At 38.1% G+C, this 26831-nt stretch overlaps 1 protein-coding gene across 2 annotated transcripts in view; it reads right to left on the reverse strand.

Annotated features, from left to right (window-relative positions):
* Window positions 1-26831, reverse strand: part of shank1 (SH3 and multiple ankyrin repeat domains 1) — an 84763-nt gene that overhangs the window by 37342 nt on the left and 20590 nt on the right. The window contains exons 2-7 of one of the 2 annotated variants that reach the window (XM_030141383.1): window positions 19554-20105; window positions 7638-7841; window positions 6630-6701; window positions 6294-6402; window positions 2148-2302; window positions 1254-1421 (exon numbers count right to left, since the gene is read on the reverse strand). In XM_030141383.1, the coding sequence (XP_029997243.1) occupies window positions 1254-1421; window positions 2148-2302; window positions 6294-6402; window positions 6630-6701; window positions 7638-7841; window positions 19554-20054 (1209 nt within the window). In that variant the 5' untranslated portion in view covers window positions 20055-20105. Of the gene's footprint in view, window positions 1-1253; window positions 1422-2147; window positions 2303-6293; window positions 6403-6629; window positions 6702-7637; window positions 7842-19553; window positions 20106-26831 lie in introns of those variants that run through there. The other variant, XM_030141384.1, reaches the window with a different exon arrangement.

Genomic DNA, 26831 nt, shown 5'->3' on the forward strand with positions numbered 1-26831 from the left:
AGTAATGCATGAACCTCAGTCCGTCTCATGAGTGAAATTCCCTCTCAACACTGAGACACAGACAGTGTCAGGTGGAGGCCATGAGTGGGTAAGAGAGCTGCAGAGATAGATGCTGATGAAGTGTGGTTGATTACACTGAGGTGAAGCATCTAATACCTTTATTTCTGACCTCAGCTGTCCACTCCACTGATAGAATATGGAGCCACAGAAGCTGGGTGGGTAGGATGAAGAGGAGAGGATGAGAGGTGTATCATGTGTGTCATGGCATGAGTGGTTTTCGACGTAGACACAGATGCTGAAACAGAGCACACTGACACAGGACAAAAAGGATGCAAGCACATTTGTGCAAAACAAACAACAGAAAGAAAAATCTTAAACACACACAGACAGAATTTCATTTGATGTTTTTATATCCCAACCCCCAAATAGACAAAAAATTAGGCCACTGGCCCATTAAACTAGTTATTTTCCACAAGCCTACTTTTGTGGTAGTTTTATTGATTCTTTTGGTACTATTGGTAACCACAGTGGTAAAATCAAATTACTTGTCTATATGTTGTATGGTACTTTATCTATATATTTCCACTGTATGTAACTCTATACCCTATACTACTGCAATGCATCTAAGAGTCAAATACTGTAGTTTTTACTCCACTACATTTGTCTAACAGCATTACTTACTTTTCGTGCTACATTTGTCATCTATTCTTATCCTGTCAAAACTACACATCTAAAAATATGTTGATTTTTGTCATGAATAAAGGATTAACTGTTCCTGTATAGACTTAAAATCCTCGTTTCTAAATTATAATAAGTCTTTAAAAACATCTCAGATTTACCTCAGAAAATTGAAAACATGCCTGTTTTTCTGAGCTCATGAAAACTTAATTTATTAGATACATGGTTAATACACAGCAGTGATGCTATAAAGATATGTTGATCTTAAAAATGAGCTCAGCCTTAAATATCTACAGCAGCAAAATGTAACATATATATAAAAGTAATTTAAATCTAAAACCATCATATAGAAGAGGAAATACAGAGGCCATTTTGCTGCACGACGACTACTTTTACTTTTCATATCTTACATACACTTCCCAGTTTGGGATCAATAAAGTCTGTCTGTCTATATCTATATATTGTACATCTTCATGATCTGAATACTATTCGCTTTTAATTGGGAAAATCCTTTTAAGGATCACCTGAGGATTACCCTGATGTTGACAAGTAATCAATGAGGTGCAAACATGTACCTGATGTGTCTCGTCCCAGCCGTTCTCATCCCTGATGCCTAACTTGGCGCGGTGGTAAAGCAGTGTTTCGCAGCAGGAGGTGTCACCTCCTGTCAGCACAGTGTGGTAGAGCGGTGTCAGCCCTCGTCGGTCTTTATAGTCTGGAGACGCACCCAGAGACAGCAGGACCTGAAGGGAAACAGACCATAAATGATAAACATTAACCACAGGCCATTTAAAAACGGTGAGGATAATAATAATCAAATATATCTGAATGTCATCCAGTTTTAATTAGTTATAAAGACAACAGTATAAATGTGCCAAACTCAGATATCTTGATCTGCCGTCAAACCTGGTACATTAAGGAATATTCATAGAAATTTAAATCAGGATTGGAATACATAGCCAGAGGTTCATAGAGGTCATGAAACACCTCAGGCTAGACTAAATTATGTATTGAATCAGAGTCTGCTGTAAATCTCTAAGCAGTTCAGCAGCTGTTTCTTTCCTTTGTGGAAAACATTGTCTCTGACAATGTAACATATGCAATTATCTTCTCCTGAATAAGTGTCCCCTCTACAGGTATCTGGACAAATGCCTAAATGTAAATCTACCACATCTCTTTAATAGAAGGCAATCTGAATTTGAATGTCTGAACGTCTTTTTTCTGTGTGACAACAGAATCATAGATTTTTGTTCATGTGCGTTTCTTTATGGAGGTAGGTGTGGATTGCTGAGTGGGAGGGTCTGTTTATTTTGTTGGTATATACATTCACACAAAAGACTGGTTTTGCGGATTTGCACGCTAAAATAGGACTGAATTTTTCCTCTTACACCATGACAATAAGAGCTCATTACTTGTTATGGTCAGACAACAATATTTCCATGAATGGATGATAGCGTATGAATGTCTACCAGTAGGGCTGTATGGCGGTGGCCTCGAACGGCCTTGTGTAGTGGAGTGAGTCCATCTTTGGAGCGGAAGTCAATATGAGCCCCTCCATCCACCAGGACACGAATAGCTTCACCTCCACCTGGTTCACACTGCACTGCCAGTGACAGAGGAGTCTCTAGAAGACACAAACAGGCAGATTAAGATTATTAAGGTACGTTAAAAATGAGATGTTTTCAAGTATAGCATCTGAAAGTTCAGTTCAGTTCAGTTGAAATGAGTTGTTAGTGTTGGAATGTAAGTATAAAACACCCACTGGAACATGACAGAAAACATGCATACTTTGAACAACTGAGTGTAAAAGCCCAAACACCCAAAGGAAGACATTCTGGTGTTTTTATATCACAAACTCAAATAGACACAAATTAGGACACTAACCCCATTAAAGTGAAATATGTTCCCCTAGTAAACTAAATAAACTCTTCAAAAAGCATAAGCCGAAGTCAAAAAGCCACTCTGATAAACTGGATTGTAACAAGATTGTCAAATAGATGGTTGTCACAGGACAGAGATGCTGCAAACATATGATGAGCTTATAGAATGTAATGTATTGCTGTAGATTAAACCATCTAATTGTATGCAAAGCAGTTCAAAAGAGCTCAAACTTAAACACCTACAACAGTTAAGCGCAAGATACAAATTAATGCAGATGTAATATGACTACAAGGACACCATAATAGTAAAACAGTAACTAAAATAGTTTAACTGCACAATGACTATTTTTACTTTATTTTAGGGACATTTCAATAATAACAAATATTTTTACAAAGATAGGGGTTTGAGTGCAGAACATTTGCTTGTGATGGAAAAATATCCATAGTGTTCATGGTTTCAAGAAGGTTTCATACATCACTCCTGTAACATATCATCTTATTGTAAAGCTACTCAACTGGTCAACCTGTAAATCTTCTTAGTATTTCCTATAATCCGAATAAAAGCTGCTGTGGAGCGCTATCTTGAGATTTGTTCTGTCTGACAGTCAGCAATATTGACTCCCTAGTGAGTGGTAATGTTTTAATCTCTATGCACTGATATTTTGACAATTATTCTGGAATCCAATAAAACAAAAAAAAAAAAAAAATTTTAATAAATTTAAAATTAAAGTAATATTGTGTCACAAGACTCTTAACCTCATATCACACAGATGACTTAAGCAAGAGCATTCAATGGGGCTTAGAGATATAAAAGCCTTCTAAGTGTTTCCTGTAAAAACATGGCACATAGTACTGGCTGCCATGGTGACTAGATAGTTTTTGGCAGAGGGAAAAACAGCTGAGGGCTTTTATCTGTGAACACATTCTGTAGATCTTATAATTTGGGGGAATGTTCTGACTATGTTTCCTCTTAAGTTACTGTGTTAGAATGGCTCAGATGTTGCCCATTTTGTAGTTTTCTTGGCAGTGATGGCAGCCACACTGAACACTGCATAATTAGTTTGTGTCACATTAACAGGAGTTGGTAGGACTTTGAGGTAGACTGGAAAGCATGATGAGAGAACTCCAAAGAAAAGGAGAGGTCAAATGTGAAAAATGTTAACAATAGTGGGGATATGGTCCTTTGCAGGTCCAAGTCATTTTTCTAAAGCCTTTCAATCACTTCTTTTTCCTGCACAGACTGAGAGCTGCTGTCATGGTTCATGACTGTCAACATACCTGAACATGACCAAAGAAAATAAGAGGAATATATTTAAGATGACCTCTGAAGTTGAATTATGTACTTGCCTTATATATATATATATATATATATATATATATATATATATATATATATATATATATATATATATATATATATATATATATATAAGGCAAGTACATAATTCAACTTCAGAGGTCATCTTAAATATATTCCTCTTATTTTCTTTCTTTTTATATATATATATATATATATATATATATATATATATATATATATATATATATATATAAGCAAATCTAAGTTGTTTCTATCACTAACACAAGCATTTGTTAACCCCTGCGCCTCACTTTGAAATAGTTCTTTGATCATTAGAGGACAAAAATGTCTGTCAGACTGTTCTAAAAATAACATATCGTTAGCCTTATAGTATAATTGCCCCAGTCATATTTTTTTCAGATCATAGCCTATGATGAAAAATGAAGCAGCAGTATGAGTAAAGTTATGCAGATCTCACAATTTGGCAAAAAACAAAAAATGACTTTGGTATTTATGCTATAAGGTTAGCAATATATTAATATAATTCCCAGTTTTTACTGAGCTGAATCTTTTGTCATGAGCTTCAGTCCAGAGCATAGCTACTGAATATTTCTTAAAAATTGCAAATTACAAACATTTAAAATGCCTGACTGTTTACAAGATCACACTGTTTCTCCAATACAAAGGACAGAAAATCAATGTTCTATATACTCAATGTCACAATGTCAGTGAAAACATTTTTTCATCTGAATCTGAATCTATCTATATGTTTATGCCAGTATTAGCGTAATGCTGATTAATGCAGTTTTTAACAAAATAAAATGTAAATATTTTCATATAATAATTACATTATGCAGTTTTACCTCTTTTTTATAACAGTGAAGTAATTTCCTTGGCAAGGCTCCACAAGTCGATGCTTAATGGACACAGAAACTAGTGTCTAATATGTAAACTGACGGTGTCTTTAACCAACCGGAGTAAAAAATTATGGTGTGCTCTCTCTGCTTGGGATTTTAGAACTACAGTATGTTTGTGAGGGGTTTTATCGGGCCTCCCTGTTGCCCCCCTGTGTGCTTAAGTGGAAATGTGTTTCACACCCTTGATGACAGGTTGTGTTTTGTGTTTTGACACTTGCTCCCAGAGAAGCTAGAGTGACACAGAGCAGCACAACCAAACTGTAAATGAGCCGTCTGCTGCTCCCCCAAAGCACCAACAGGATCTGAGAAAAGCCACCAAATTGTGAACCACACTGGCTCAGATCCTTGACAAAGTGTTAAGCCAACATGCCACAGAGCTGAGGGCAGAACGCGGAGGGAGGTTTGTTGTTTGCCAGGTTTAAAGGTTGGGTTTAAACGGCTGAGCCACAGGTCACTTACCTTATTTAGCTGTTTGGTGATGTTTGTTTGGTTAAGGAGGATGATTCTTAAATACACATTTATGTGTTTGATGCCACCACATTCTGTAAGGAATCATCACTAAAATTATATGAATCAGCCCTTAAAGTTATGATAATTTTTCATTTCAAATTCAAATATTCACTTGTTTTTATTTTTTTTTTGGTCATTTACTTTGGTTTTTAGTAGCACCTATGACTTAGAACACCATAAGTGCTTCTAAATTTATTGTTTTAATTGATTGATTTTAACAGTTTGTATTTAGTGTAGTATTAGCTTTATTTTTTTATGGGAAATTGAAACTTTGAGACACAGTGGTGCAGTGAAAAAGCACAGCAAGAAGGTCCTGGGTTTGATTCCAACACCAGCTGATGGTGGGGGGGGTCTTTCTATGGGGAGTTTGCATGTTCTCCCCATGTTTGTGTGGGTTCTCCCTGCGTACTCTGACTTCCACCCACCATCCAAAGACATCCACCAATATGTTAATTGGTTAAGATAAAATTGCCCAAAGGTGTGAGAGTGATTGGCTGCTTGTCTCTACATGTCCGCCCTGCAATGAACTGGCAACACATACAGGGTATACCCCACCCTTGCCCAAAACATAGCTGGAATAGGTTCCAGCACCCCCATGACCCTAGTGAGGATAAAGCAGTTCAGAAGATGAATGAACGAATGAATGAATGACTGAATGAATGAATGAATGAATGAATGAAGCTTTGATGTATAGAAGCTAAAAATGGTGCAATGCAACACTGAAATGTATCAAGTATGTTTTGCAAAACCACAGTTGATTTAACGTCCCATATTGTGCAAGAGCATTTTATTCTTCTGCACAATGAACGATTAAAGTTTGGGGAAAATTAAAATGAAGTTGATTTTACAAGCATTCATGTTATATTTTTAAGTGTAGTTCTTATTTGCTTTGAAATTACCACAACACAAGTATATGCTGTTTTAATTCTGGACAGATCATAGACAAAAAATGTATTTGTGGATTAAATAGAAGTTAGTGCTGAATGAGTTGAGCTGACAGCTCCATACCGCCAGTGTCAGTGTCCTGGTAGTTAGGATCAAGGCCTTTGTCCAAGAACTTGGCCATTTTATCCACAGCGCTGGTTTGGATATAATCCATGAATTTCTTGAGGCTTGCCTGCATGTAAAGAGAAGAAAACATAGCACTACACATCACAGTGAAGTATGAAGTACTGTAGTACTGTCAGGACAGTGTAATAAATTACAGTAAAGTTACAAATGCATGTGCACAAAGGTAAACATACACAAAGATTACATCATAAATTAATTTTTCACTCTCTTACGGCTTGATACAGACTGTTTAGACCAATTAAATTTCCAGCTAAAGAAAGAAAGCCTTCTTACCTTTGTGTGCAATTTGGCCAGTTGCTTCTCATCCAGATTGGTCTGTTTGTACACCCGGGTCTTGTATCGAAACTAAACCCATGAGAAAGAGCATGACAAAGGAAACGAAGAGTTAATCCTAACACTGAGAGCCTTTGTCCTCAATTCTCTTAGCTTTTGGCCTAGATCCACAAAATTGGGTCTGTACGTTTATTGTACGGAGAAGCTTTATCTAGTTATAAACCTCCACTTCTGCTTCCCTGAAGACGAGAGCTGTGAAAAAAACATCTGGCTTTAAACATGTGAAAAATCTCCACTGGGTCGTAATACAGCATAAGACTGTACAGACTAGCTCAGATCAAGTGAATCACTAAATGGAGCGGGGAAGCTGAGCCGTTTGGTCACACACCTTAAACAACATGTTTACTGGGGCATCCCGGTGGCTCACCTGGCAGAGCTCATCCCCCATGGCCCAGGGCCTCAGTGCAGTGACCTGGGCTTGATTCCTGACCTAGGTTCTTTGTTGTATGTCATCCACTCTCTCCCCATCCATGCTGTTTTTCTCTACTATCTGTTGTTTCTCTAATAAAGGCAAAAATGCCCAAGAAATATCTATGCATCGGCTAACCTTCATTTATAATATTAGCTCAGAAAACAGAGAACATGTGCAGCTGATGCGGTCCAAAATGCAACAAAATGCTGCCAAAGCTACTGCTTTTGCTATTAATATAGATGTGAAAAAGAAAGAAGCCCAAAAAAAAACTAGATAAGGTGCTCTTAATCCATTAGACTAATCCTAGTATTTCAGAATTTTGTCGACTGATTGATGCATGCATGACTGCACCAAAAAGGGCTATAGGTTAGGTCAGTTAAATAAAAGTTGAGCACCAGCCCTAATTCATCAGTGAGGAGGCCATCCAAACATGGCTGAGAGGTGGAATAACAGTGACACCTTGAGGACATTCAGGGTACATGTGGCTGTGTATTACTGTGTCACTAAACTGTGTCAAAAAAAGACTGGAATAGTACCTCCAAATATGGTACCCCCTTCTCAAAGGATTGTGGGTACTCTCTGAGCAGCCTCTCTTCCTCCAGAAACTTGGCATCATGGCCATCTGTTGCAGGCTGGAACAGACCATAATTCAGGACATCTCGCAGAGATTCAGTCAGGGAGCACAACACCTGCTGCTTGGCCTTCCACACTGTAGCATCTGGGTTAAACCGCAAACATTTCTGCAGGAAACACAACATTTTCAAGGGCATAAACTTAAATAAAGTAACATTACATTACATATCAAGAAACAGAAGTAGTTTACACTTGTTATAATAAACTTAAGTTAAACTCACTTTAGTTAAAATTCACTTAAAACAGTGGCTCCTCATTTTTACTTGACATACATTTCATTACCCATACACTTTCTCTGTTTAGTTGTTTGTAAGTATAGAGGTGAATGTATAGGCTAATGCCCCTGTGAGCATACTATGTCTATTTGTTTTTTGTTTATTTGTTTGTTTTGATGATGCCTATGTCATCATTATTTGTATTTTAATTTTTTTTTTTAATTTATAGCAAACAAGTGATGTACTAATGTTGGCTGTTTTATGTCCTGCTTCTGTCACCTGCGTAGGAGCTGCAGATGAAAAGTACTTATTTTTACTAATTCTGGCTTATTTACATACAGTAGGTGTATTTTTTTTTATACAGCAATGTTCATAAATGTGCATGGTCCCTATTAAATAAACCAATAAAGTAAATAAATAAGTTATTGAACAAAAAGGATGTTAAAGCAAGCAATTAATATTGGTTACATGAACGCAACAATGTAAAATGTGGAATGTCTGTCTTCATAATGTATATTTCAAATGATAGTTATATTGTAATTAGGAACTAGTATTGTTTTTGGGTTTTTTTTATGGGTTGTAAATCATTTACATTCAGTTTTTTATCTTCAACTTTCCATATTAATTTTAATTGAACTGTTTTTGAAGTTGAAGGTATCATTAGGTATTCGATATAATTATCAATTGCATATAATCTGCACACTACTGATGGCTTTTATCCAAAAAGATGAAAAGTTTTATTAATTCATTCATTTTGTGTGACCTCTTAATCCAGAGGGGGTCTGGAGCCAATCGAAGCTGTTAAAGGGCCAAGGCAGGATAATAATAATAATAATAATAATAATAATAATAATGATGATAATAATACATCAGTTTTATATAGCGCTTTTCTAAGTACTCAAAGACGGATACAGGATATGACATACAGAGATGAACAACCACCCTCACATTCACATCTACGAGCGATCAGTTAACCCATTAAGGTGCACGGCTTTGGATTTGTTCAATTTCAGTTGATGTAAAATAAGCAGAATTGATAGGAAGCATTACAGACATTTCAACAGCTGAAGAGAACTCTGTGTTTTTAACATAGGACCCAGAGGACCTCAGGCTGCAGTCGGTCTCATATGGGGTGAAATGATCTGTAATAAATTTAGGCCTGAGCCATCTGTGCTGAAAACAGAACAGTAAATAAAAACAAGATACTAAAAACTGAGAACTTTCGGGTTCATCTAACAGTGCAGCATTGCATCTCTCGAGCTGAGGAAACAACAAGACATAGACAGGGGACAAATTAAAGGAAGAAAAAAAAGCAGTTCAAAAAATGAATGAATGATGGTAATGATAGTGGTTTATCAAAATCAACATCACTACATTTGGCGATTTCTGTTCACTGGAGAGGAAGCGGATAAAAAACTGCAATCTCCAATCCGCTAACTCCTTGTCCTGGAGTGTATTCCTGTAGCAATGACTTAACCATCTGCAGCACTGAGACTATTCACCCCAAAAGCCAGCAGAGGGAGACAGTAGCAGAGTAAAGTGGATGATTCCCAGTGGCTTCAGTAAGCAGACAGGATGTGAATGGCAGTTTGGTGCAGCTTTAAGTGACTCCAGTGGGGTTGAGAATGGCCAAACGAGTAACGGCTCAAAGGCTCAGTCAGCAAAGTGGAACGTAACTCACTACACAGATGGCTGACAGAGGGTTTTTGGCTCTGCTCAATCCCTCTCTCCCTCCCTCTCTATCTATCTCTTGCTCTCTCAGAGTGCAGTTGGGTTATTCTCTGACCTTGAGGCAGCAGCAGGATGATTGGCCCATGCAGAGTACAGCCAGCTGCAAAGACCTCTGTCTCTTGCTGCATTACTGCATAGGCTCCTTGTTCTAGCCGACACTTCTGCCGGCCTGAACGTTCACTCAGTCATTGTCATTCATCTTAATCTCCACATGCACACGTTTATGTATGTGTCCTACAAAGAAAGAGATAAAACCCTGCACAGGGCTTTTGTGCAGAGGAGTAACATAGCGTTTTCTCCCTCTATTTTATTTAGTGTCTCTGTTCGCGCACAGCCAACCCAGTCGCCAAGGCAACCGGTTCATTAGTGGAGCAAGCTGCTTGTTGCCATAGAGACATCCATGTGTTCCCTAGGAGATGTGGTACTGGGAGGGTGTGCATCTGCTTGTGTGTGAGCGTGTGCAACATCAGTATGCAGGGGTTTTTTGTGTGCGCATGGGTGTTGAGGTGTGTGTGTGTGTGTGTGTGTGTGCGTGTGTGTGTGTGTGTGTGTTGCAGCCTGGCAAGCAGAGAGAGAGCCGAGTAAAAGGGAGGGGAATGTCTGAGATTTTGAGTATGAGTGTTCAGAGAGATGAGGATGAAGAGGTGTGTCTATTTGTATTAGATTAGGTTTCACATACACACATACACATGCACACACACTTATTGCACTCCTCATCAAAAGGCAGAAAAAAAAAAAAAACACTCAAAAATGAATCACAGCAGGCATGAACGAAGGTTAAGTAATCAGTGAGGATATTCCTAGAGTCAGTGTGACTTACTGTAAATTAACTAGTTTCCAAAATGTGTAAAAAACTTTTTCCCTGAAGATGCTTTAGGGACTTGTGAGTTTTCCTGAGGCAGGACTGCTGCTTATTGATCCATATACCTGCAGGAACCTATAGCTACAAACTGAGCAGCCAATTAGGGATCATCACAGCTTTAACAGAGCTTCAAAATGCATCTTCAGACATTTTTTTTTTCTATATTGAATGAGTCACAACCCACTCTGTGCACTGGTGAGATAGCCTTATAAGTTGTGATAAACCTCTGATGTTGCACTTGCAGAGCATTTGGAGCACCCACCGGTGGACTGCATTTATTAGATGAAAATCTAATTTCAGAGCTCTTCTACAAACATAAATGATTAAAAATGTTTTCCTTCACACTTGAATCAATGCTAGCATTCCAGCTAATCGATACTCATTGGCTAAATTACACAAATCACATAAACGACCTTTTTCAGCCAGTTCTTAATGCACTGTATTTTTATCTAAGAAGGTGCAATTACTCAGCGATGTAAGAAAACCCAAGATTCACTTTCACACTTAGAAAATTAGATAATCCTTGCCTGCAACAGTTTGTTTGCGATTCAAAAACATGTGTGAAGTCCTCAGAATTTTATACATCATTACCATCATTAAACAGATGGAGATAGTATTGCTATCTGTGATTTTTCATGAGTGTATCCTTCCAAATACTGCAGTTTTATTGAATGAGAACAGACCGTCAGATCGTCTATGTAACAGTCCTACATAGAACAACTTTCAATTCTGCATTTTAATCTTAATGCAATTTAAACCCCCCTTTGTTTTGTGTGTGATTTGATCATTATGCGGACCAAAATTTCTGTCTTACCTCCTAAAGCTGTGATCACACTTTCCCACTCACACACACCCACTCACTCTGTCCATAATGCACTTTATCTTCCCTGTCTATCTCCATCTTATTCTCACTCGCCATTTTTCTCTAGCAGCTCCGCCACTCTTCAACGCAGAAATGTAAGTTGCTGTTCTCTCCCTTCTATCTTCCTCTGACTCTCTCCATCTCTATCCCTCTGGCCGTTATCTACAGGCCAAGTGTAGGGGGACCACAGGCCTTTAATGAGATCTATAGGGAAATCCCCCCCCTCACCAGACACACATACCCACATCAGCCGTGTTGCCATTTACGTCACCTTCTCTCTCCTCCACATCTTACCCTGTTTCTGTCTACTCCAACCACCCCTCCGTCTACAACGGCAGTTCACAAGAAGAGCAAAATATTTTCCTTCAAGCATTTTTTTCCATCCTTTCCCTTACTTTTTGCCTCGATCATCCTTCACTCACTCACTCCCCCATCTCTATTATCTAAGTCCCGCTCTACAGAGGGTTTTAGGGCTCAGCCTTTCATTACTATACAACCTTTCTACCACTGTGGAGAGACACGGAGGACAACATCACTGCCTGTCTGTCTCTTTCACATATTGTAGCTAGGTGCTGAAATATACAGTGTATATCTGAGCAAGTCTCACTGAGGCCAAATCCTGCCTGAGGGCTGCTGCTTACACTACAGAGTTTGCAGAATTCAGCTCAAGTCAAACAGCAGAGAAAAACTAATTTGTTTCACGCTGTTAAATGCGCTCGGCAGGCAAATGCCAACTTGACTGGATGTGCGTTACTTTGACATTCTAATAAACCTGCAAACAAAACTGCCATGATCTCCTGCTGCGACAGGATCATATCAACAGTATGTGATACACTGGTCTGTCACACAACTGAGTTAATGAACTCCATTTACGGCCAGAAAGAAGAAAGGAAGGATCTAATACAGGCTACACAGGTTTACTCATGTAGTTAACTCTTGGACCACCCTCATCAGTTCTGTCAAAATCAATCTTTTTTTCAAAAATAAGAGATGGCTGGTCTTACTGTTCATAGATATGCAATTATATTTAAATTATTTATTTTAGACTACTGACAACACACAAAATTTTTTTTTATTAATTTTATTTGCAGAAAATTGCAACTGTTCAAACTATTGATTTCAGACCTTAAATAATTTGAGGAAAATATTTAACCTTCAAAATAATATGTTTCATTTAAAAAAGTCTTTGGGGAAATAAGCCTGATTTTCAATTACAGCTTTCCTCCATCTTGTCATATTTGGGTGCTTCATTCCACTCCTAGAGGAAAAATGCAAGCAGCTCAGCTTGTTGATGGTTATGTTGATTATGTTGTTATTATTATTATTTTTTTTTTTTTAAATAAAAGTAAAAGTACAAATCAGCAAGTGTAATATTTTGCCTCAAGTTTATTGTACCATGGCATATTACCATGTCAAATTAAAAACGGGTCTGGTTAAATATCTACAATACATCAAATGCACCATTTAAAGTTCAAAACTACTATAAAATTTCTAAATTATATTACACAGAGCTGACAAAAACATAGCACCTGTAATACCAAGTACCAATGTATACAGTATATACATTAACTGCATTAGTGGATGCTTTTTTATCACTGAAAATCCTCCTCCTTAAATTCATAACCCTTGCAATTGTGAGCTAAAGCCACTCCCTCACTTCATTACAGCACAGCAAGCAATTAGAATTTATTAAGGGTGAATTAGCTGACATGTAGAACAGACCTAATGCACTGGGAATGGACAGGGATATTAGCCAACACCAGCGAGAAAAGGAGGGCAAAGGAGGCACTGAGCAGGTGGTTAAAAAAGTTAAGAAGATCAGAGGGTTCTTCTTCTGAAAGTACATGGTGTGAATGAAAGAGGGAAAGAGGGAAATAGCCTCAAGACAGGATGAGATGAGTGAGAAAGAGAGAGCGAGAGAGACACAGTAAATGTCAGAGAGATGGTGGGTTATAACTGTCATGACCTTAAGGAGTGACACAGTTTGAACCGAGTCAGTACATCTTCGCTGAAAGTCTAAAAAGGTCGCATTTTAATTCATTTGTGTTAGGTTTTGCTTGCACTTCTGTACCTCTGTACCAATTTCAATTCACCCAATTTCAGAAATGTGGACAGGGGAAAGATTAATCAGACTTAAGAAGGTGAGGAGAAAAATATTAGCCATAGCTACAGTAAAAGCCCTGTATTTAAAACCTGAAAGCTGAAAGCCGCAGGAACCAAAATCAGGTGTGAAAAACTCCATAAACTGAAAATACACATCTTCCTTAGGCTCTTTATCCAAATCAAAACAGTAAATATAAATACAGACACCCTGGACTTGGAATGACGACAAACAATCTTTGTATTGCACATATTGTATTTTTTATTACAACGATTAAGTTGACCATATTCATTTATGTTGCTAATTAAGCTGTGAAATGCTGTAATAACATTTTAAGACTGACACCATATCACTGTTATGAGAGCTGCCATCTTACCTCTGTGCTGAGTCACAGAGTAGAGCATGTTTGACAGGATCTTAATGACGATTGGTGTCTACAGCTGTCAATCACAAGTACAACCACCCCTCCCTCTCTGAAAACACCAATGACTGGCCAGTACCACCTGTCGTGGTGTAGATTTTTAACAGTCTCAAAAACACAGCAGTGAGGTAGATGCAGAAGTCTAGTTTGCTCTCTGACCATTTGAATTAAAACACACTGAAAGGCAGTGATGAAATGTTTGCCCAGTGACACTAAAAATCGCAGTATTCCAATAAAAGACTTATCATGCCTTCACGCGCATTAGGAATTATGGTAAATACTAGTTATAAGCTCAAAAAAAATCGCACATGAACGCCCCCTCATGTTGTATTTTCCAGAGAGCAACGAGTTATTCATTGCGAATGATTAAAAAAAAAGCCTTTATTAATATTCTACCGCTGTCCGACTTTTAAAATATATACAATTTGCAAAATAAAAAATAAAAAATGCTGTAGCAGAAGAATCAAAACATCCAAAACTGTTTTAAACTGATAAATTGTCAGTCATTTTTCATTTCGCTACAACAAAAAAAGCACTTTAACACAAACACACATGTAATTTTGAATTCACAAGTGGAAAGAATAATTTTCCCGGTAGCATATGAAGTACCAACCATTAGTACCAAATTACCAGAATTCACTTGTGAATTCGAAATTCTGTGTGTGTTGTGTTCAAGTGCTTTTCTTGTTGCAGCAAAATGAAAAATGACTGACAATTTATCATCAGAATTCACCCCCTTTTTTCAGGCTATTTTACACCATTTTAAGGATCAAAATAGATTTTAGAAAGTGCTGAATCTCTGTTGCTAAGAAGTGCGAAAATGGCCCCTACATTACATTCCATGAAAAAAATTACTTGTAATAAACAGAAACTACTGATTGTATTTAATGACCATAAAGCCAATATAAAACAGTACCAATTAGCACAGTGTGAGTTCTACTTTAATTTTGTTGTGCTTCAGTTTCTCTGTGTGGCTCTATCTAATGCTAACCCTATCTTTCTCTATCTGCTTGTATATCTGCTCCTGCCTCTCTAAGCTACCTTCTGCTTTTAATCTCTGTCTACTTTCATTTACTTTATCTCTGACTTTTGATTTGATCTGCTCTGCCACTAATGACAGCCACTTTTTTTTTTCAACTCTTTCAGTCTTCACCTCCAAATGCTGTAACTCTGCATCTTTCTCTATCTATGTATGTGCCTGCAAAGCAATTTCAGAGGTTTTGACCCCAAGCTTGAGTGAACATCCTCTCTTTTATCCATCTTTTTACAATTAAACTTTGATGCCAATTTGTTAGAATAAATACAGTGCACTGAATTATTTATGGATGGATTTTAAAACACTGAATTTAGCGCACGCGTGTACACACACACACACACACACACACACACACACACACACACACGCATCACCAAAAACACCCATACACAGATCAATAATAAATCACACAGCAGCAAGAGGGAGGAAGAAGCACTGAGCGAAGCATTTATAGTGTTCTCGGATGGTAAATCTAAAATATGGTCACGCATACACACAGGCACTCACAAACATATTTATTTCATTTGCAGTTCTATTCTCGCTGATGATTTATAAAGCCAGCAGTGAACACATCACACAGACCTCAATCGCTTAATGGAAAGAAGAAAAGAGAAGAGACAGCTGATGTCTGAAGAATGCAGCCTTCTGTTTGGTGAACACAAAGACAGTCTGGTTCAGCTCTAATCTGGCAATGAGCGAAGATACACACTCTTTTTCTGACTTTACCCCTCCCTTTTTGTTCACACTCCTCTTTTCTCTTTTTCTGTTGCTTCTAGTCTTCCTCTCCTGCACAGCAACACACTTGGATGCACTCGCCTGTATCTCAGTTTCCTTGCTTTTTGTAATGAAATTAACACTACAGTTCCTCATGATTCACTAACGAATCACTCATCAAGAGGCAAAAAAAAAAAAAACAGAAAGAATGCTTGGGCGTATGACTGTCGCATTTCTAAGCGTAGGAGAATTAACCATGTAAAACCTCATCCATCAAAAACTAGCCGAAATGAAATGAGATGTTAATTAGACCTTTTAACAATATCCAAACAAAACATTTTGCTGTATCATTTTGTTTAGCGATGTTATGATGTTTAGCACTTTATTTACCTGCAGTATGAAATTTGATACACACATTTTTAACACAATTTAACTGTACTATAAAGAATCAATTATCAAATAAGTATCCATTGTTTTTGTACATGAAGTACTTATTAAAAAAAAAAAAGAATAACAATGTAGATGTTCTTAAGGTAACTTTTTGAAAATTACCAAAGACCTTCCTGCAAAATTCGTGTTAGACGATTTAATGATAGCAGCCATGTTAAATAAGGAAAAAAAAAAAGTCCATCCACCGGCTGCAGTGGGATGATAATCCACCAGATGGCAGAAAACACGTATCAGGTCATATACAACAGGATTAAAAGGAAAGGATTGATCTAGTTGATAAGATAGAGATCTCAGAACCTGCCGTAGCAAATATGATGCAAATGGCTTTAAAGGGTTTAAGTACTGTACATGGAGGAAGTTGCATCTGCAATCCATGAAGGCAGTTTAGACATGCTTCTGATGGAAGCCTCTGAAATGATGTGATGTGAGAGCACATCTGAGAAATACTGAGCAACTGAGAGTCAGTCTATCATAATTACATACACACCAAAAAGATCTGTTCATAGCATGCTTTGTCACACCATTTAAAACCTCTGTGGCAACATTAACCCAGAGGCTTCACTTCCCCCACTGGTCCCTCCATTTTTCCTTTCAACTTTACTCTCTCGTCTCTCTAACTGAATCCTTTTGTGTTGTAGTGTTTTTAAATCAAATCTTTGCCCACATATTCTCACCATGATTACACTTGCATGCCATTCAGCTCTTTCTCTCTGTCTCTCTTTCCTGGAAGAGCTGGGTCACCTTGACAGCCTCCCTCCCGCTCAGATCAGTCACTTTGCTGACGCCTATTTGCACTTCTTTCAGTTTTCGACTAGTGATGCAGAGTGAGGGAGAGGAAGAGAATCCAATCAATGTAATACACCTAATCCTCCGAAACTTTGCAGTGTTTCTTGGGCTGAATGAAGCACACATAGTCATACATTTATGGATAGATTATGAGACAATGGGCCCAAGGCAAATATGCTGAATAGCGCTTCTTCTGCTCAAAGCTACTTTTCAGATTCTCTGGACCAAACTGCACACTGTCAGTACAGAGTCATAAATGTCATCCCAAATCCCTGAGGGTTCCTTTGCTTGTGACAGCTCTAAAGTAAAATTGAGAAGTTTCCCATTAGTTGTAAAATGACATTTGATTGAGCACTGAGCACTTTGCCTCATGTGTGCTTAGGCCAGAATTAAGACGAAGACATGACTTAACTGTTCATGGGGCGGGGGGGGGGGGGTGTAGATGGAGGATAGAGGATGAGGAGGACGAAGTGAGGCTGACAAAGAGCAAATGTCTAATGGTCCACCAGTGGGACTGGTATCACTGTTACGACTTCTATTACTGTTATCATTTTCTATTCTGTGAATATTAATATGCAATTGCGTGCTTTTTAAATATCTATTTTTATTACTATTTTCTTGTAAAATTTCTTGTAAAATATCTATTTTTATTACTATTTTCTTGTAAAATTTCTTATATGTGTACATTTGGTGTTGTGCTACTATTAGAACCTCAATTTCCCGAGGGCTCTGCCCAAAGGATCAATACTCATCTATCTAATCTAATCTAATGATTGTACAATTCAAAATCATCACACTAAACTATCTAAATTTTCTATTGTTAAATTACAATATGGCTGCCATTGTTATTTATAATGTTATTAATAACATAGACTTTTATTTCCATTTACTACCTGGCAACATGAACAGGACTGTAGTTCATGGACTTTACAGAACCTGTTCATTCAATTCTATTCAGGCATTTTTTAAAATAATTTATTTATTTAAAGTATTGTATTGTATTGTATTGTATTCTTTCTGTTGCATACTTGTTTACTGGCTGTTCATGTTTTTATTTTTGTATTCAATAAAATACTACATTTAATGATAGCTGTGAATGACGGGATAATTTCGTACCGGTATCTTTGCACCTAATCCCCTTACATCCACCTCTAAAGTAAAAATAATAAAGTAAAAAGAATATAATCCGTATGGGTCAAGGAGCAGCCTGAAGGAGACAGATTTAAGAGCAAAAAGAGAGTAGTGAGAGCAAATGTGACTCTACCATAGTCTCCCAGATCCCTAGGCATGAAAAAGATACCCCAAAACGCCCCTTTCGAAAACTGTTTTTTTTGTTGTTTTTTTTTTTTTAAATTTTTGTACTTTTCCTCTCTACTCTTGTCTGGCCTATACATTCTTAAACATAAACAACACCTACCTACACTAACACACAGTTACACACATGCAAGTGGAAATGCTAATAGTGTTTTTACTGCAACATTTGTTATCGTTCATATGTTCCTGTTAAATGTGGGGAAAAAAGGTTGTAAATGGCAAAAGTCTAAAATTAACTCATTTAGATTACAAATAAGGATGGCAGATTTGCCAAAAGTTTTATCATTTGTTTGCCTTTGTTTCTACTGTATGTTCACTAGGGATGGGAATCGAGAACCGGTTCTTTCTGAGAACCGGTTCCCAGTAGCTCGATTCCTTGGAATCGTTTGCCTGCCTGCTTAACAATTCTGCTTATCGATTCCGCCTTCGTTGTGCACGCGCGATGACGTCACACGTATGCTGCATTGTTTTGGTCAGAACGTAGCCAACATGGCATTGGCTACGGCTATGGCTGCAGAAACGGTCTAAACAGACGACACCAGGTCCACTTACTTGGAACACTGTCAAAGCTTCCATGTCTTCAAAAGGGTGGAATCCCTTCAATATCCTCAAACATTTGTCCACAGCATGTGAATCATTTACAGGAATGTCACGTATTTGATACTCTACTTAGCCGAGCTTGTGAATGTAGCGGCAGAGTGAACGCCGGGCCGGTTCTGGTGTGGGCAACAAACATCGTAACTCCTCAAATACAAGTTTCCGAAGGTAAGAAGGGAAAGGAAATGAGGTGCACAACAACGGGAGACAAGCCGAGCCGAGCCGAGCCGAGCCGAACCAGCCCAGCGTCATCTGTTATTATTATTTGTACATACTCTATATGTTATATTTTCTGGGCAGAGATGGAAATATAAAAGACAGTTAATGCAAACACACCCGTTTGTACTCTTTTATTCCCTCACCCAATGAGAATTGATAAGAGAATCGATAAGGAATCGGATCGATAAGCAATATCGATAATGGAATCGGAATCGTTAAATTCTTAACGATTCCCATCCCTAATGTTCACTGTCTGTTTTTGTTTTTGTCTTTGTTTGACAACCTCATTTTTAAGGATGGAAGATCTTTGTTGAAAATTACCTATTGTTATGAGTGTACAGACCTGTGTCTATTCACGCAAAAAGCAACTTTTGTTCAGTGGTAACAATTATCAGTATGAAAGGATTCAACTCATCATACCATAACAATGAACACTTAAGGAGAAGGTAGGATTATATTCTAACATGCACAGATTTTGGCAGATTCTGTGGGTATTTTTGGTGACACTGACCGTTTGTTTTATGTCCGGGATGCCGATGCGAAATACCATCATGGCGATGTGGGCGTCCTCAGAAGCCACTGAATTGGCATTGCGCTCCTTCATCCTCCTCTGCTGCTGTGTTTGATTGGCTTGCTGTTGGTGTGTGGGTCCAGGATTGGACGAGTAGGGGTTTGCCGTATGCCCTGGGTTACCTGGCCGGACCTGCCTGTCCCCAGTGGCACGACCAGCCAGTTTACCTGACTGCCTGTGTCCCTCACCTCTGCCTCCCCGAGACAGGCCTCCACGCCTGACCTCGTCCACCATCTCCTCTTCATCATCTTCTTCCTCTCCCTCCAGTTCGCCGTTTTCTTCCTCCTCTCCATCTTCATCACGCTCATCGTCTTCCATCTCCTCCTCCTCTTCTTCCTCCTCCTCTTCCTCGTCCTCTGCCCCTGGATAGAGATGTCGACTATTTCCCAGCATTCTTTGTTGCTCCTCGTCGCTGGACAGGGGGCTGAATGGCATTGTCATGGCGACAGAGAAGACTGTACCAGTGGCAACACCATCATTCCCAGAGAGACACTTCATGTGGGAAAGAAGGAAGAGAAAACATGATCAAAGCCAAGACAAAGCAAAAACTAGCAAAGAAGTTTGTGTGATGGTTCCTCCCTCTCCATGCCCAGGGCTTCATTTGTAGTCTATCACTTTAACAAACTCTGGTTTCTATGGAAACTGAACATTTCAGTTAAAAACATACATTACTACTAACCCTCACTATTGACAAACACACATCTCATGCATGTTCAGCTTTCAGAATCACAGCAGATACCTTGAAAAATAAAGAACTGCCTGCTGAGGATTGCTGCTCCTACAATGCTTGATGGGCGGCCAGTCTTGTCACTATTTAAATGTTTTAACCCACATTTCAAAATGACAAATCATACCAGTATTTATCAATCACAATAAGAGCAGAATTATGTTTTATTTAACATTCCTGACCCTTTTTACAGCTGCTTCTGCATCAACTTCTTATCTTGAATTCATATGTCAGCCATTTCAACGACAGATACTTTCGATAAATCACAGCTATGTTTAATCTCTGTGTTTTTGGAGACACATGTAACACCAAATAATTAGATTTTTAGGAGGCTTTGGCATTCCTCTTCAATCTTCTGCGACCTACTTGAGCGTCACAACCCAGTCTTTGGGAATGGATGAGGATAATCCCTTTTGATTTTGATGATTTGATAACCTTTCTTTTGGCTTCTGTTAAACTTAATCACTCATTCTAAGACTCTGATATTGGATAAGGAGAACGGAGGCATCTGATGCTACTACAGCTTTAAATCTGTTCGGGCTAGGTGCCAAGTTGTTCTATTTGATACAGAAACATTCGAGGAGTCAACCCTCCACAGAGTTCTGCAGACAGAAACCACACAGACATAAATATATATGATAACTTCTGCTAACTCTGTCATACAAATCTGAACAAACTCCAGTGGGAGAAGAAATGCTCTTCTCTGCTGAGAGGTACAGTGGAGAATTTCAGTCACAGCCAACATCATTTTAAAGATATAAAATTCATCTTGGATGCAAATTGAGACATAGATTCTATTTTCTAACTCTGCCATATAGATAGCAACAAACGTTCCTCCACAGCCACTCAGGCTAACAATGGTAGGTCATTTAAAAATTATTTACCTGACACTGGGCAAAAATGATGACATTCATGCCATGAGATACTGCATTACCACCACAATATGTCTAACTCTCAAACTAGGCCCATGGATCAACGGTCAAGTAGCTAACGTTACCTACTTAGCACTCACTTTTGTCTTAACAAGGAATTTCTTGTTGCTCACCACCAAAAACAGCAACACTAATGACCGATCCATGAAGAATAAAATAGGACCAATGTCCCTGTATCTCACCAACATGTTCTATCAAAAGTCAATAACAACTTCAACTTGTCATGTTCAACAAAAATACAAATTGCATTCTGCTTGACCAGTTATCATACACTGTTGTTTTCCAGCACTTAATGGTCATGTAGAAACTTCCCAATTTTGTAGGCATCCAAGAGGACTTTTACATCTTTAAAATTATACCTGTTGTGACTGAACCTCTCCACTGTCCCTCCCAGCAAAAACAGAGAAAACCATTTGTGCTCCCTCTGGAGAACAAATGGCCATGAACTGGGACTCCCTATCACCTGTTGATAGACTAAAGTCAGACTAGTGGCTGGAAATAATCTTTAAAAAAGTAGCATTCTAACATCTTGAGGGCTGGACTTGGCTCCCAGCTTAGAAATCCTGTTAAACTAAAAGTTATTAAAAGGAATTTTTCTAAGTTATATCCTTGATCAATTTCAGAATTTTGCTATACACAAGCAAAAGAAATTCTATTGAAATAGGCAATATATTGCAAAATAGTTTGGTTTTAACAGTTTCATTAGGTAGGATACAATAAAATGAAGTGGTAGATATACATTATATCACAGACCCATCTAAAACAGTCTGTGTTATCCACAATAACTGAATATAAGCAGACAGCTCGTCACTGAACATCTGTAATATAGACACTTGTAAAGCACTATAGCCCTTTATATGATAAACTATACACTCTTTGGCTCTCATCATCACCCCAGGAGAGCCAAGAAGCCACTTCAGAGCATCAGTGATGCAGCCCTGTACTCAAATACAAGCTGAGCAAGATAACAGATCTGTCCCTGGTGGCTTCTGGTGGGCTCTGCATGCTGTTTTAGGATTTTCAGCACCACCACATTCTGGACAGCTCCACAGAACACCAAACAAAGTAACAAACAAGAGGAACAAAAAGATCCACATGAGTAACTGATCAACAGAGAGAACAGAACAGAATAGAATAGAATAGAATAGAATATATCCAGCAGCTCACATAAACACCACAATCACACCACAATAACAATACGAGTATGTAGAGGTAAATATTAATAAATGTAAAACTTACATAGTAATCTAAAAAAGTACTGTGGTAGTAAAGATAAAATAAGATAAAAGATAGAAATGTTAGAATAGAAAAAAATAGAATTTATTGATACTGTATATGTGGCACAACAAATTTCTGGGTGCTCCGTGCAGCTGTACAGAATTAAAAACGGGGGGGATTACAAATACAAATCAATACTAAACATATTAAAATAAATATAAAACATTTGCAGTGATTATTTGCCGTCCATATGGCCCAGGATATGAAACTGTTTGTTAGTCTGGTGGTGTCTGACCACACTGACCTGAAGGCATCATTTTGAGGGAACAGGTTAAATGACTAGTGGGTGGGATATAAGGAGTCTCCTGTGATGGCCTTAGTTTTTCTGAGGCAGCAAGATGTGGATATGCTGTCCAGTGAGGGCAGCGGGGGACTTGTTGGGGAGTGCTGATAACCCTCTGCACTGCCTCCCTGTCCTCAGCTGCATACCACACACCCAGACAGTATGCCAGCACGCTTTCCACAGAGGAGTGATAGAAGGCCAGCAGCAACTTCTTGTCCAGATTGTTCTTCCTGAGGTTACGCCGGAAGTGCAGCAGCTGCCTGAGCCTTCGTCACTAAAGCCTTGATGTTATGAGAGAGATTGTCTGAGATGTGGGTGCCCAGGAAGGAACCTGAAGGCGGTAACAGTTTCCACTGCTCTCCACTTATAAGGATGGGAGTGTAGTCTTGTATGTGTTTCCTGGAGTCATTGATGAGTTTCTGTGTTTTGTGGACATTCAGTGTAGAGCTGCACAATATATCATTTGAGCATCGCCATCGAAATGTACGTGTACGCAATAGTCACATCTCAGGTCCTGCAACATAGGAGGCAAATGAACACAATGTGTTATCATCTAATTTCACCCTGGGTACCTGACACACACTGCACACAGCGATCCACCAATCACAAGCGTTCTTAATCAGTTAGCTGAAGCAGACCACGCCCCTACACATGGAGTGAGTCGCTGGTAACAACATTGAAAAATGAGCAACAAACAAGAGAAAATCACCTAAAACTAAGACTTGTTGCCTAAAAGAAAAGCAACGTCAGTTATCTGGAATTATTTCAGCTACAAGAAGGATGATATTAAAACACGTGTTCTGTGTCGATAGTGTCTTCCACCTGTTGACACAACGACAGGAAACAACTAATTTGTTTGACCATTTACATCGGCGCCACGCAGCTATTATATCCTCTTGAGCAGTTTTTCATATTGCAATATATATCGCAGGGTTAAAAAAAAATCGCAATATCAGTTTTTTTCAATATTGCACAGCCCTAATTCAGTGTCAGGTTATTTGCTGAGCACCAAAAAGACAGTTTCTCCACTGTAACCCTGCACACCGTCTCATCAGAGTCTGACTGACTGTGGGCGGTTGGTGAGGAAATGTTTTATCCAGGTGCAAGTGAGGAGGGGGGATCTGTAGATGTAGAGGGAGCAGTTTGGTGACCGGTATGATGAGGTGAATGCTGAGCTGTAGTCCATAAAGAGCATCCTCACATAGCTTTTCCGTTTCTCCAGATGACTCAGCACTCTGCATCCTCCACGGATCAAAATTATATATGGAAATAATGTCATTACATATTTATTTAATAGCTTTCATTAATTAGTATGCCGTTATTCAAAGCCCTCAATATTTTTTTTTTACCTCATCTAAACATTTATACAGAAAATATCTTGCATCAAGTCGCTGTTTGTTTTGATTTCAGTTTCAATGAATAACAAGTGCAGAATAATGAGCTGGCTTTAAACTGTAAATGGACATGTGGGTGCATTTGTGTTGGCAGTGTGAAGAGAGACTAAAGGAAGCCATGTTGTGAAGGGGAAAAAAGTGTTACACATATCATGTCAAGCCTTTTCTTGTGGGACACCGAGCAATGGCTGAAAATTCCCAGTTGCTCAGTGTGACAAGAAGCAAGGGAGAGGAAGAAATGATGAGCTATGGCATGAAAAAACAGCCATTAGCTACTTATATGCAAGAAATATCCATTTTAACATGTCGTTCTACTTAGTAGAAAAATTACAGCCAAGAAGTTCTTGAGTCATTTTTCGTTTGTTGAAGATGAAGTTATTTTTCATCTTTGTGTGTGTTGAAATAAATGGAATTGTTTCTAGAACAGTGATAGCATAACAAGAGGATAGTTTCAAGTCTGGGTGTGAGGCTAAATGGCTTGTTAAACTTGTTTTGTTGGGACAATACATCAGTTTTTGTCTCCTTTTCCTCTTCACTTCTGTCTCTCTCACAAATAAACATGCAGACTGCAGGAGTGTTTGTGATAAATACTGGCTTTCTTGCAGGAAGTCTTCCTCTAACTTTTCAAAGCCTATTAGTAAAACGTCTGTTCACAGCCATATAAAAATCAGGAGAGGGCTGACAAGTGTGCAGTAAACTGTAGCATCCAGAATGCACCATGAAGCTCTGAAAACTGATATTTATATAACATGACACCAAATGTGTTGTGGCTCTACTGATGCATTAATGTCAAGTAGCATTTAAATGGTATGGCATATTACATTCATTTTTAAAAAAGTCTTGGGGTATTTACAGTATTAGATTAGTAGATTATAAGTAATCTTTACTTATTTTATATCAGCTTCATAATTCTACTTTGCTAAGTCTAAGAGATAAATAATTTAAACTAATTTAAACTGTTATTCCACTACTTTAGTCTGACATCTTTGATTCCTTTTCCTTTCTTCTTGTCCAGTGAAAACTACATGTCTATAAATGTGATGATTAGTGATCAACTGAAAAAATGAAGTTGTCCTTGATGGATTGAGAAGGTTTTTCTCCTTCTTAAATTACATAAATTCTTTAAAAACCTTCTTGGATTACCTGGAAAATGCACCTTCACAAAGCTGAAAAAGGATATGAAACATTGACTTGTTAGAGATCTGTGGTTCTCAGTGATGCTACAAAGATATAATAATCTCATACAATATGATGCACAAATTACCAAGATCTTGATGTTAAACATCTTGAACCAGAAAGATAATGAATGAATATAGATCCAAAAACATCATAAACATTAGTAAAATATGGACTGAACAATGCTCTTCATACATGTAATAAATTTTGCTCATACTTAAGTAAGGGTTTGAATGCAGAATTCTTACTTGTAGTAGAGCATTTTATCAGTGTAGTATTACTACTTTTACTATAAAGCATCTGAACGGTGCCACTGGTTATTTAAGGAGCAGATCGTTTTTGATATTGAGATTTGGACATTATATAAACTTAGCCTTGTACATGGTATTCACTCCACATAGAGAGCTAAGACCTCAATATTTCATATCTTATGATCTTATATATTTGGTATGTCATATATGAATATATAATACCAGTTGTAATTTTATCTACAGCTTTGAATAACTATAATAAAACAAATAGTGCTGTAGAGTCTCCTGAATATCTACCAACATACAGTGTTTGAGTATATGTGATACTTAAGGTAAAAAATGAGTCTTACTTTTTTATTAAGTAAATTTTCTCACTCAGTAGAAAGGGGCTAAAAAAACTCAATTGAGTTTTTAACTGCTCAGAAAGGTTAAAAAGATTTTCCTCTGCAAATTAAAATTAATGAGTCCTCTTATATAAAGTCATTTCAAACAATTCCGAGGAGCACTGGAGGAATAAAAGAAACCCAGTGAAATTAAAGCAAGCTACGGAGACTGAACAAAGAATGAGAGAGAAGATGACAGGGGTGGAAACCAGAACACCAAAGTGCAACTGATGAATGAGAAGACAAGGGCACACGGAGAACAGAGAGAGAGGGACAAAGCAAGGTTGGCGGGTTTTGTCAAAAAGCTGACCAACTAGGAAGAGCTATCGAAAGAAGATATGATAATAAATGGAAGTGAGCTACCCATGTTTTGCATAGTGCTGAGTAATCAGAGATAGGGGATCCTGGAGAGGGAAGAGGACAAAAGGAGAGGCAGGAATGGAAGAGGGATGTGAATAGAGAGAGAACAGACAACAGCATGAGGAGAAAAGACTAAAAAAATATGAGGGGTAAGGATGTTGTAACAGAGGTGGTGAAGAGACAACAACAAAACTAAACACGGAGAACAGAGCAAAAGAAATGCAAGTACTAGAAATGTTGTACTAGAGTAGGAAACAAAGGAGTATTGAAGGAGAACAGTCAGGAAATGGAGTTGGATGTGAGTGAGAGGTGGTTGTGAAATGTAATGTGTGAATTTACAGGGAGAGCACATGGCAGAGAGGATGAAGCTGGGGTTGAACAGTAATACTAAGGCAAACGGGTTTCTCGTTGTAGTAGCCAAACACTGTATGGTG

Source organism: Sphaeramia orbicularis, chromosome 8 (genome assembly GCF_902148855.1).
Source record: "Sphaeramia orbicularis chromosome 8, fSphaOr1.1, whole genome shotgun sequence".
Lineage (NCBI taxonomy): Eukaryota > Metazoa > Chordata > Actinopteri > Kurtiformes > Apogonidae > Sphaeramia > Sphaeramia orbicularis.